The sequence below is a fragment of the Petaurus breviceps genome, unplaced genomic scaffold (genome assembly GCF_028583685.1).
Source record: "Petaurus breviceps papuanus isolate PSGF00001 unplaced genomic scaffold, PetGlider_PUasm1.0 173, whole genome shotgun sequence".
NCBI lineage: Eukaryota > Metazoa > Chordata > Mammalia > Diprotodontia > Petauridae > Petaurus > Petaurus breviceps.
The window spans coordinates 27,832,993-27,846,124 of NW_027185759.1; the positions used below are offsets into that span (position 1 = coordinate 27,832,993).

The 13,132-nt window shown below is 39.4% G+C and overlaps 1 protein-coding gene across 1 annotated transcript in view; it reads right to left on the reverse strand.

The window, feature by feature from the left end:
• Positions 1 to 424: 424 nt before the first annotated feature.
• SERPINI2 (serpin family I member 2) overlaps positions 425 to 13,132 on the reverse strand; it is a 39,955-nt gene continuing 27,247 nt past the window's right edge. The window contains exons 6-8 of the mRNA XM_069083662.1: positions 9,079 to 9,165; positions 4,569 to 4,658; positions 425 to 501 (exon numbers count right to left, since the gene is read on the reverse strand). Of these exons, the coding sequence (XP_068939763.1) occupies positions 425 to 501; positions 4,569 to 4,658; positions 9,079 to 9,165 (254 nt within the window). The remainder of the gene's footprint in view (positions 502 to 4,568; positions 4,659 to 9,078; positions 9,166 to 13,132) is intronic.

The window sequence follows — 13,132 nt, forward strand, 5'->3', positions numbered from 1 at the left end:
AGCTATTATTGGAACTTTGATAGGATCATAGACCCACAACTGAAAGTTCCCTCAAAGGCCATCTAGTGTAAGATCCTAATTTTTCTAATGAAGAAACTAAGGCCTAGAGAGTTCAGGTGACTTGTTCAGTCAGTTAAGTGACTTACCAGCTAAGAGCCTACGGAATTTAATATGTCATTTGGCCATGTTCCAGTATAAAAGTTTTTATAACAAAATTTCAAAGAATTTCACCATCTACCATGTTTATAGTGACCACAAATACACCAGTAAGCCAATGTGTAGCTATTTATTCATTATACAGGGCCTCTAATTTGTACATACCAGAAAAATAGGAAAGGAAAAGAAATGGAATTTTCATAGCAGTAGTGTTAGCCAATTGTTCATTTTCTAAGAATTCATTTCTCTTCAGAGTCTATGCCTTCATTTACAGTGAATCCATATCTCTTCTCCTCATCTTTTGGGCCTCAGGGTTTGTCACTCTTCCCATAAACAAAATTGATTCTAGGGAAAGAAAAGAAAAATCATTTTTGTATTTTGGAAGGAATTTATAGTTTGGGGGTGACCAGGAAACCAACCACTAATTTATTTTTAAAACACACCACTCTCTTTTCTGTGTGGGAATGGGCAGCAGGTAACATTGTATCCTTCTCTGTCACTGTTCCATTGTTCAGCTGACTTCTTTTATTCACATCATTACTAACCATCATTATTCTTTTTATTTATTATTAATCACATCACATGGAAAATTATAAAGCATTTATGAAAAACCACATCACATTGGAAATCCTTCTTTGAAACAGCAAAACAAAGAAGCTTGTGGAAATTATATTGTAATAATAGGCAGCTAGAGACATTTCAAGGTATATAAGTATGGACAAACAGCCTGGTGGAGGCTTCATCTAAAGCTTCGTAGACATTTTTTAATGCATGTAATGTGAGCCCTGGAGGTTAGAGATACCACTTCCCAGCTCTCTTTATTCACTATGAATCAATATTTAATACTCAAGGAGATATTTTTCATCATTAATGCTTTCAGGCCATCATAAGAACATAGAGAAAAAAAAAAACTAGAAAAGCAAGCACCTTTTGCTAGCCCTCCCTTTGCTTGCTAGTTAATAAGAACTAAAGAATTAAGTACAAAAAAACCCCACAAATAAATACTGTGTCAAAACTGATTCAACCTTTCTCTAAAATGACTAAGGAAACTGACTCAATTGGGTTAAGCGTATTCAAAACTGTCTTAGTGTTTTAAGGTAATGTATTTCCTCCTAAGATGAAGGTATGACACTTAGAAAATTGTAATGTGAATTCTCATGCAATTTAAAAAAAACCAGATAATTAAAATAAAATACTTGGCATTCAGCCAACACTTTGTCGCTGGCCCAGAGAAGGTCAGAGTCTCATAAATTATAAGAACCACCCTTCAGTTGTGATCCACTATCAATTAATCATCAAGTATTTATGAAACACTGGCCAGGCACTACACTAAGGTCTGGAGGTATAAATACAAAATTAAAACCATTGCTGTCCTCAAAGAGCTTACAGTCTAATGTCATCGAACCATTTCAGTTGTGTACAGCACTTCATTTAGGCATTGGCAGGCAATGATTCTTGTGGTTTGCCATTTCCTTCTCCAATTATTTTGCAGATGAGGAAACTGAGGCAAACAGGGTTAAGTCACGTGCCTAGCATCACATAGATAGGATTTGAGGCCATATTTGAACTCACAGAAGTGAGTCTTCCTGACTTTAGGCCCAGCACTCTTTTCACTATGCACCCTCGCTACCTGTATAGTCCAATACTTATTTTTAATTGTGGTGGAAATCGTTGAAATAGCTGATCATACACCGGCCCCAGTACTTGGAACTAAGCACCAAGAGAGCAGAGGCAAAAACAAAGTTGGCTTTTGCAGTATGATTATTAGTCAAGCTTAAGGTAAGGGAGAGGAGGAGAAGAGAGAATAGGAAAGGAGAGGTATTTAACAATGTTTCAGTAGTATCTGGTCAGCTCCTGAGCAGATCTGAGAGTTATGAATATGGCAGGTCGTTCTGTTATTTTAAATGGCATATTTTCTGTAGGAATCAAAGGATTCACTTTACTTTTCAAACTGGAAAATTTCATTTTATATATAATTATTCAAAATAGACTACTGAAAGAAAGGTTTGAAGTGAGAGAGAGAGAAATGGAGGGAGGGGAAGAAGAAAGACAAAAGATTTAGATAAGAAAGAAGAAAGGGAAAGTTAGGAAAGGAAGAAGGAAAAGGGGAGAAGGGGAGCAAGGAAGGAGCAAGAAAAGAAAAAAGGAGAAGAGAAAGTGTGTGTGTATACATGTATGTGTGTTAAGGAAGTAAATATTTAAATACACTCCAAATTGCCTGACAATTAAATTAAAAGAAAAAAAATGAATCATTTTGGGCAAGGGTATGGCATTCATTGAAAAAAATATTAATGGTAGATAAAAATTGATTGAACTTAACAGAAATTCACATACATGCTCACATTCTCAAAGTCAAGGACAAGGTTACCTGGTTTATGTAAAGCATAAATCCACTGTGAAGCACAATAGCTTTGCTAGTGACCGTCTTCCTCCTTTAAATGGCGTCTTGTATGCATTGGCAGGACAGCAGAACCAAAAATGAGGACAACATATTGTCCTGGGATAAAGGCCATTTCTCCTCTCCCTACAGAAGCCATTACTTCCCCAGTAAATGAGTCACCCATCACCCTCACATGAATTTAAGGACAGCCCCCCCCCCTTTTTAGACCTTCTCATCTCCACACTAACCATAAAGTGGGGAATTCTCATTAAGGACTGATGACTAAGCATCATCACAGATACATGAGTAAGTGGGATGTGTTCAATATAGAGCTACACTGTGGTTCTGCTGATTTCCCCCCATGGAACTTAGGAAATAAAGGAGGCAAACATAATCACACCAACTGCCATCATTCTCTTGCCCATCGGTGCCCCCTGATGCTTTATTTCTCTCTGCTCTCAAGATTCAGTGATTATGTACTCATTTTAGAGAATAATAGTTATCTAAAGGTCAAAGATGTGTAGCTCAAATGACCTACTCTCAGCACATTTCTACACAGGCTTATCCACCACTGCATTTGTGGTGAATGAAGAAAGTTCTCAAACTATTCCTTTCTTTCAAGATGCAGCACTTCCCTTGGATCAGCCAGTAACCAGCTGCAAGGGAGAGGAATCCCTTAGGCATCATCTGATAGGATTGGGAAGAAGGCAAACTAATAAAACAATAGCTTCCATTTATATAACATGCCAATGTTTATAAAGAGAAGCAGTTGGGTATAGACAGCCAGACAGGAAGAACTGGTTTCAAGTGTCACTGCTAAGAAATACTGGCTGTGTCACCCTGGGTAAGTCATTTACCCTCACATCTGTCCTGATTCCATATGGTCAGTTTCCTTTTTAATGTGTCATGCTGCCTCTCTAAATATAGCAGAAGCTAGTTGATTTAGCCTACGTGAATTTAACTAGGAATCTTTCTTCTGTAAACTGGTTTGCCTGGAGAAACTTTTCTAAACCTTGTCTCCAAAGTTCAACTCAGATGTCCCCTTCCTATGGGAAAGCTCTGCTGATTCCCCCAATCCAGATGTTAGTGCCCCATGATGATTAATTACTTTTTTTATTTATTACACACACACAAACACACACATACACACACATGTGTGTGCATATATGTGTGTATAAGTGTGTGTGTACACACACACACACACACACGTACAAGTACATGACTCCTCTGTTAGAATTTAAGGTCTTTTAGAGTCAGGAATTGTTTCATATTTTCCTTTTTATCTTTCTTTTTATCCTATCACATTGTCTGATACATTTAGAAAATACAAATTATTGTTGATATCACCTGCCCGCCCACTCTGCCCCTGTGGATGCCTTTTCCTATTGGTGAGTTCTTCCTGGAAGCTCAACTTTGGGGTAGGGCCCCAGACCAGCCATTCTTAATTCTCTGGACTCAGCCACAGTCCTTCTCCCTTACATTCACCTGCTTCTCAGCTTTTTTTTTTAAATGTATTTACTTTCGCCATTAGAATATAAGCTCCTTGAGGGCAGGAACTGCCAATTTTTTTATTATATTTGTCTTGGCACAGTGCAAATGCTTGTTGACTGACTGATTAATGTAAGTTGTATTCTTTTCTCTTTGATGTCATATGACAGATTCTTTAGAACCGTTTTTTTTTTTTTTTGCCTTTTTTTTTGGAGGGCAATTGGGGTTAAGTGACCCAAAGTCACACGACTAGTAAGTGTGTCAAGTGTCTGAGGCCAGATTTGAACTCAAGGTCCTCCTGACTCCAGGGCCAGTGCTCTATTCACTGTGCCACTTAGCTGCCCCTAGAACTAGTTTACGCGGCAATATAAGTTCCTGCTATATCTTGCCTCTGATGTTAGCCTAAGCAGGAAAAGGTGATGGACTTTTCATTTACCTACATCCTCATATAAAAATTGTGCCTGGTTGCTGTTACCTCAGCTCTAGAAGTCTGTTTTTTGCTACCATGATCAGTAGACCATTCAGCATGGGGATTCCAATTTACCTGTTGGGTTATTCTTCAAAATAAATAAGAAAGGTCGATTAGCTACAAACTGGTTTCTTTCCAGACTCATGATTACAGGCACCTGCCCACCTGCAAAACAAAAAACCACATTGTTAATAGGGTTGTTGGTTGAGATGTAAATGTTCAGAGGGAAAATACCAGCATGGGGTTTTTGAATAGGCAGGAAAGGCCACATTATCTGAACAATTCACATGCAGAAGAAATGACGCATTTTCTAAACACAGAGAAATTTGTAATGAATTTAAGTGATAGAGAGCAAAAGATAATTATTGTATGATTTCTAAAGTATTCTTCTCTATACATTTCTGCTAGTTGGCAAAGAATGCCAGCCATTATACTGTACTCTATTATACTATATTAGATTACATTGAAGCTGTGGAAAATTGGCATTCTAACTTGACCAGTATTCAACTTTCTTGATGCATGCTGTTGACATGATTGTCTTAAGAGGCAGATCTGACCTGTATCCTGTCCACTCTTCAGCTTTGGAGAAGGGGGTAAGCATCTCTCAATGACTTGGAATGGCCAAACTCAACAAATTTTGCAAATGCATTCTATAAACATGGAGATTTTGTTTTTTTTATTTTTCTTGTTGCTGTGAAATCTCACCTGCCTGCATAACTCAAAAATCCCCAAATGTTTTGTGGGGCATGCACAGAGGATTTTTACTGTGAGAGCACATCTAGAGTATTGTGTTCAGTGTAGGGCACTGTTTTAAAAGGACACTGGTGAGCTGGAGAGAAATCTGGAGGAAGGCAACCACTGTGGTGAAAGCCTTGAGTTCATGCCATAGGAAGATGACAGGAAGGAACAGGAAATGTTCAGCCCAGAGAAGAAATGACTCAGGGAAGATGTGACAGCTCTCTTCAAGTATTTGAAGGGCTCTCGTGGGAAAGAGGAAGGAGACCTTTTCTGTTTAGCTTCAGATAGAGGAGCTAGGAGCTACATAATATCGTATAGATAATATAGTATACATACTATAACATAGTATACTTAATACAGTACAGAAATCACAAAGAGGAGAACTGAGGAAAGGTAAAGAAACCATTCCCCACAGTTATCATCACCCAGGAATGAAATGGGCTGCCTTGGGGGGCAGTGGGTAGGTTTCCCTATTAATAGAGGTCTTCATGCAAAGGATGAATAACCATTTGTTGGCTAGGTGGCAAAAAAAATTTATTGTTCCAACAGGTGTTTGGCCAAGGGGTTCCTTAAATAATTGCTAAATGTGGCAACAGGTGGCACAATGGATAGAGTACTAGGTCTAGAGGCAGGAAGACTCATCTTCCTGAGCTCAAATCTGGCCTCAGACACTTACTAGCTGCATGACCCTGGGTAAGTCATTTAACCCTGTTTGCCTCAGTTTCCTCATCTGTAAAATGAACTGGAGAAGAAGGAAATGGGAAACCACTCCAGTACCTTTGCCAAGGAAACCTCAAATAGGGCCATGAAGAATGGAAACAACTGAATGACCAGGTTATTGTGAGGATGGAAGGAGACAACACTGTAGAGTGTATAACATCATTCCTGGCACATAGCAAACTAAGCGCTATCTAAGTCTTGGCTGCTGCTGTTGCTGCTGTTGATTTTGGATTAGTGGCTTGCAGATTGTATCTGCTCTCGTTCCCTTCCTTGTGCAGCTGGGTGGTGGGCACAGTGATTAGAGGGTTGGACCTTGAGTTGAGATGATCTGGGGCCTCAGACACCAGCAGCTATGTGACCCTGAGCAAGTCCCCTTATCTCCTCAGTCTCAAGTCTCCTCATCTGTTCAATGGGGACAACAATAGTTCCTTCTTCATGGAATTATTTCGAAGATTGTATGAGATAATATGTGCAAATCACTTTGCAAGCCTGAAAGCTCTATGTCAATACTAGCTATTATCAGTGTTTTATTAGGGTTTGTCAATGTTTAGCAGGAAAGAAGCTGATGACTTCCTTCTAGACCACACCAGTCTTATGCAGCTGATATCATTTGCAATCACTTGTTTATCCTTGAAGACTTGAAATAGGGAAATGTTTAAATGAATTTTAAAAACTCATAAAATATCTATTCCTCTCTTGTAAATATTTGATTAGCAGCATAAAAGGATAAGAAAATGTCTGCTCAGTCAGGAATTTGTGGCAGTCCTACCGTTCTCCTATGTGAAACATTAGGTTTTCACACACACACACACACACACACACACACCCGTTACCGGCTGAAAGGTATTTTGGTTTTTGTCTGAATCATTCAAATGGTTCACTCCTGGGGGACATCAGTGATCTTTCTCCATAAACACAAAGCAGGCCCTTCTCATTCATTGCAATTCACCTTCACGTTTTCCATCAACCCCCTAGAGAATCCACTGAATTCCCTGGAAGATTCCCTCTGCTGCTTTTACTATTTTGTGACAATCAGGGCTGGACCTCCTCCACTACCTTCCCTCACTAAAGGAGCCAAAGGCAAGAAAGCAGTCAGCCTTTTGCCCCTCTCAACTGTGCAGAACCACAGACTCAGTTTGACCAGTCAGTCATTATGTATTCACTTCATCTGTGGCCTCTCTATCCTTCTAAGAAGCTTTTTGGTGCTGTTGAGTCATTTCAGTCATGTCTGGTAATTTGTGACACTTTGGGGGAATTTGGAGGGAAAAGATACTAGAGTGGCTTGACATTTCCTTCTCCACATCATTTTACAGATGAGGAAACTGAGGCGAAAGGGTAAAGTGACTTGCCCAGGGTCACACAGCTAGTAAGTGTCTGAGGCTGGTTTTGAACTCATGAGGGTAAGTCTTCCTAATTCTAAGCCCAGTGCTCTGTCTACTGCACCACCTACCTGCTCCAGAGAGTTCTAGTCTTATATAGTGTGTGTACATCTATCTACATATCTATATCTACCTATTTATATGCATACATACATACATACATACATACATACATACATACATGCACACATTTGGAAAGGGAATACAGTCTGACTCCCTACCCCATATTCTCACCCAAAGGACAAGCTCCCTTTTTGTGAATAATGTGCATTATATGGCTGCTGAGCTCCCTAGGCTATGATGGCCCTCTTCAACCTTGCAGAGTAACTAAAGTCCCCAATGCAGAGCAGTGACCACTCCTCAGTTGACAGCAATATGGCAATGATAGAATTAAAATCTATCCATTTAACCTACAAATTTCCTTGACATTGCATGCCATTTGAAAATTAATCTGAATGACATGTTTTAATGAAGCACTGTTCTCAATGTGGCTATTAATTTATAGAGAGTCATCAGATAGACAGATTAAAAGATATGTTTTTTAAAGAGGCATGCACTTGAAAATATTGGTTTGCAACTGAAAAATTCTATGATTAGATGTTAAGATAAATCACCGAGAGACTCATTAGAGTGAGTTTGTCTTCAATTTCTAATTAGTTCTCCTAGATTTAACGAAAAGTTTAAAAAAATGTCTATATTACAGAATTACATGAAGCTTAGGCACTACATAAACTATCTAGCATTAATTAGGAGAAGTGGAGCATGAAAGCATCATTCTGAGATAGTAAATGGCAACAGTCACCAAAGTGGAATTAGCAAAGTTGGGTAATAATACTAATAGATGATAACTAGCATTTTTATATAGCATTTTAGTGTTTGCAAAGCATTTTACAAATATCTCATTAATCCTCACAGCAACCCTGGGACATAAGTGATTGCCCCCTTTTTAAAGATGAGCAAACTGAGGAAGAGAGGTTAAATGACTTGTCCAGGGTCACACAGCTAGGAAGTGTCTGAGGCTGGATTTGAAATCAGATCTTTCTGACTCCAGGTCCAGTGTTCTTTCTCTTGTAGCACCTGACTTTATCATAGGTCAGCATTAATAAAATTTGTCTAAGACATAGTCCTAGAAATTCAATAAATGTTATAATTTTTGCTAATTTCATTTTTAAATCCTTGAATTGATAGATTTTATTTTCTTTACATCTGGGTAGCCCCTGTTGCGTCAATTTACATGTTGCCTGGCTTGCATATAAAATAAAAACAGCAACAATAACTAACATTTTCATAGCACTATGTGGCCGGGACTCTTCTAATTGCTTGACAACTGGAATTTCATTTGATCCTCACAACAAGCTGGAGAAATAGGTACTATTATTATCATCTCTATTTTACAGATAGGGAAAATAAGGCAGACAGGAATAAAGTGACTTGCCCAGCATCACATAACTAGTAATGAGTAACTGAGGCTGAATTTGAATTCGGGTCTTCCTAGCTCAAGTCTCTATCCACTGCTGTCCCATCTGAGCCTTAACATACCAATAGGTCTATAGGTATGTTATCTATAATAGACCTAGATCTATTCCCTAGGTATTTGCTATAGCAGATCAATGAATATTCAGCTTATTGCAACACTTTCACTATCTTGTAGCATGATTAGAATAGGTAGAGGAAAAGAAGGAGTGATGTCCATGGATGGGAACTGAACGTCTTGATAATCGTTTCTCTTAAGCAAATATCTGTCTTACCAGTTGCCGCTGCGGCCTCACTGCCACCTTCATTTATCACAAAGGCAATTTTTTGTGTGATTTGAGAGATGTACAAGTCAGATGAATCTGAAGGAGAAAATGGAGAATATTTTCAATCATGAAAGAGAATAATCAAGAAACATTACCAAGTAGATTGCTGCCAACAGTATTTCCTTTTTTCTTTTCAATGATCAATGAAAGAGAATAGAAAACCAAGGTTATTTTAGTTTGATTTTAAAGATCATAAGCCTTGCAACAAGAGGTATATTAAACATCATTTAATGGAAAATTTTATTAATGGAACACATTTGTTTTGACATCCTGACTTAAGTCTAATGATAGTTATATTTTCCTTATTTAATTTAAACAAATGCTTCATTTTAGATTGTCAGTCAACCTGGATTTTTTTTATTTGACTGATACTTCTAATGCTTATTGAGTGAATGTACTTCCATCAAATCAACCCAGACAAATGAAGAAGAAAAAAAGTCTGAAATGAGGGACCTTCCTATAGTGGAGGAGCATGGAAGCCTCCAGAAAATGGACAATGGAATGTTGGAAAGGGTCTCTTGAAAGGGCCTGAAGGCCTGATAGGACACTTAGGGCTGAGAAGGGAAGTGCTTTCCTGAATCAGGGGCTCATGGGCCAAAGAGGACTTTTAGGGGGAGCAGCGACTTCACAAGAAGGAAAGCTTGGAATGGGGAAAGAGGAAGATTGGAAAGGATACAAAAGTAAGTTCTACAGAGAAGACTAGGAAGCAGCTTTTAGGAGGGTGGGGGTAGTAGTAGTCTCCATCTCACTCACTGAAGCAAATAAATGTGGCTGAAGCAAGTAAAAGGAACAGGTCTTCCTGTCCTCAAGCCGTGCCCGACAAACTGGTCTGTGGCTAGACCTACTCAATTTGTAGGAGAAATCTGCATTTTGTAAACAGGTGAAATCCTTTTAGGTATTCTAAATTGTAAGGGGGCCTAAATTAGTAAAGACACTGGAAGTTGTATTTCTTTTAGTCCAGGAATAATAAAAACGAGAGAGAGACAGAGACAGAGACAGACAGAGACAGACAGACAGACAGACAGACAGAGAGACAGAGAGAGAGAGAGAGAGAGAGAGAGAGAGAGAGATGGATGTCACTTTCCAGGAGACTGAAGAGACTGGCACTAAGCCTTGCAATGTCCTGCCACTCAGAACATTAAGAGAATCCAGCAGGGGTTTTATGTACTTGAAACTGCTGGAACAATGAGATTCCCTCTGCTTTCTGTTTTTTTCTGTTTTGTCGTCAGAAACAATGACTGGCATGGTTTATTATGAGGTGTTTCTCCAAAGCAGCTGCCTGCATCTACTACAAATTGATATTATCTACTCATAACCAGGCTGTCAGTCTTTTTAAAATGATTCACTCTTACTCTCCACAGCAGCTATCCCACCACTCTTTGTCTCTTCTCAAGTCCCCTATAGCACCTTCCCCACCCTCTCTGCTGAGTACTTTACCCCATAATTCACTAAGATAATTACTGGTATTTGCTGAGATCTCCAAATCTAGCCCTAACTTCCCTCTTTTCTCAGTGCCAGTCGCTCATATCCAAGTACCTTTTGAACATCTCAAACTGGGCATCCCAAAGACATCTTAAATCAAACTCATTGTCTTCCTCCCAAACCTTACCCTCTTCCAAACTTAGCTCTTTATCAAGGGCCCTTCCATCTCCCAGTTACTCAGACTCACAACTTTGATATTGTCCTCAACCACTTTTTCTCACTTACCCCGTCTAGCAAAATCTCTTGCCAAATCTTATCAGTTCATAATTTCACAACAGCTTTGGTATATATCCAATTCTCTCTATTCATAGACACCAATTTTTCTCTAGTTTGGGCCCTTATCACCTCTTACCTAGACTATTAAAAGAAATTAAACAATTCATAAATGAACTCCCCAAATTAAATCTATGTATATGTAAACATATACATACATATGTATCTATGCACATGCCTACACATACATACACACATACAAGGATTTATAAGCAAGAGCCTTTTAATGGGTCTCTCTGTCCCAAGTCTCTCCCTATTTCAATTCTTCCACCTTTCAGTTGCTAAAGTGTTTTTTCTAAAGTGTGAATCTGATCAAACCACTCCCATACTCTACAGACCATGGTGGCTTCTTATTACCTCCAGGATCCAATATAAAATCTGTTTATAATTTGAAGTTCTTGATTACATGACCCCTTTCTGTATTTTCAGTCTTCTTCATTTTCATCTGCCAATACTAATATTCAGGTAGCCTGGCATTCTTGTTCTTCCTTGCACCCCAAACTCCATGTCCTGTCTCAGGTCTTTCTATCTACTGTTTCTCATGCCTGGAGTATTCTTTCCCTCTCCTCTGGCTCCTAGGCCCTGGACTTCCTTTCAGATTCAGCTCGATTTCTACCTTCATCAGAAGGCCTTTCTCATTCCCCCCAGCTTCTAATTCCTTACCCTATGAGATTATTTCTCTTCTACTTTTTGTCTTCCATGTACAACTATTTATGTTCTGTCTCAATAGAATGGAAACTCCTTGAAGGTACTGACATTTTCTTTTTGCTTTTCTTGGCATCTGGGGGATTTAGCATAGTGAATGACACATATTAGTAGAGAAGAACTTCTTTATCACTCTCAAGACAGGCACCCTCTCCAGCCACCTACAGCTCTACATAGCTTGCCACCTTTCACAGTAACCGCATCCCCACTGCTTTTCAGACACAGAGAACTGCCTGACACCCTAAGAGTATTCCACTTGAGGCTGAACCCTTGGGAATAATGATAACCTATCTAAATGCGTTCCACAATGGTTAATGTAATTCCAACCTGTCATACCCACCCCAAATGAATGATTCTGAACCTCCTGTTGCCATTGTTCAAATCCCTTTCTCTATCCTTTATTGATGACTCCTTCATCTCCTCCCCCCTGCCCCAGCAAGTTCCCACTCCAAAGCTGCCATCTCAGGAATACCCAAATGGAATTTCATTGGAAACCTTTGCTTTTCTCACTCTCTCCATTTTCATGCTCTCTCCTGATGACACAGTTTCCCTGGTTCCCCTTCCCAGGACTTGTGTGTTTTCACTCGAACCCCCCAACTCACTCATCATGGGAGAGAAGTTGGTTTGCTCCATACTCCCCTCAGTGCTGCATCCCAACTCTCCCTCTACCGCCATAACTCAGTGACCCTTTGATATAAATATCATTCAACTGATATTTATAAGTCAACAAAGATTCTTTTAGCTGATGTCTATAAATATCTAGAACACTCTCCTTACTTGCTCTTTAACTTTGGTGCCTGGCACACAGTCTTTCCTCCCCAACTCCTGCCCTTATAGTAGAGACCTTCCACAAATATCCTAAGCTCTTAATTGCTCAGTTTACTCATTTCCCATGACCTACTCCTCTACCTCACCACAGATAAACACAATGATGGTTATATCACTTATCTTGGTCTTACCACAAGTATTCCATATCCATGTTTGTGAACTCTGAAATTCCTTTATCTGATCATCATCTGTTTCATTCCATCTCCCCCTCTGGCTTACAACACCAAAACCCTGTCCTTCATCTTTACCTTTAATCAATCCACCCCTCACTTCTTTCCTGAGCGATCAGTCCCACACTGGTTTGTATTCTTTTCCTTTCTTTCCCTCTCTTGACCTCTTGGTGAACCACCTCAACTCTACACTCTTGAATCTCTTTCCCCTCTACCCTATCAAAGACCTTGCCATTTTAAGTTTTAACCTGGATTACTCTCACCATCCAATGCCTTTGCTCTCTTGTGACTTCCAGTCTTCCATCTCTCACTGCCTATCAGACATTTCAAACCAGATGTCCCACAGACATCTTAAACTCAACATGACTAAAACTGACTAAATTCATCATCCCCACCCCCAAGTTCCTCTCCTCTTCTTAACTTCCCTATGACTGTAAAGGCTACTATCATTTTCCCAGTCATCAGGGCTCACAACTTAGATGTCATTCTCTCTCTCTCTCTCTCTCTCTCTCTCTCTCTCTCTCTCTCTCTCTCTTTCTCTCTCT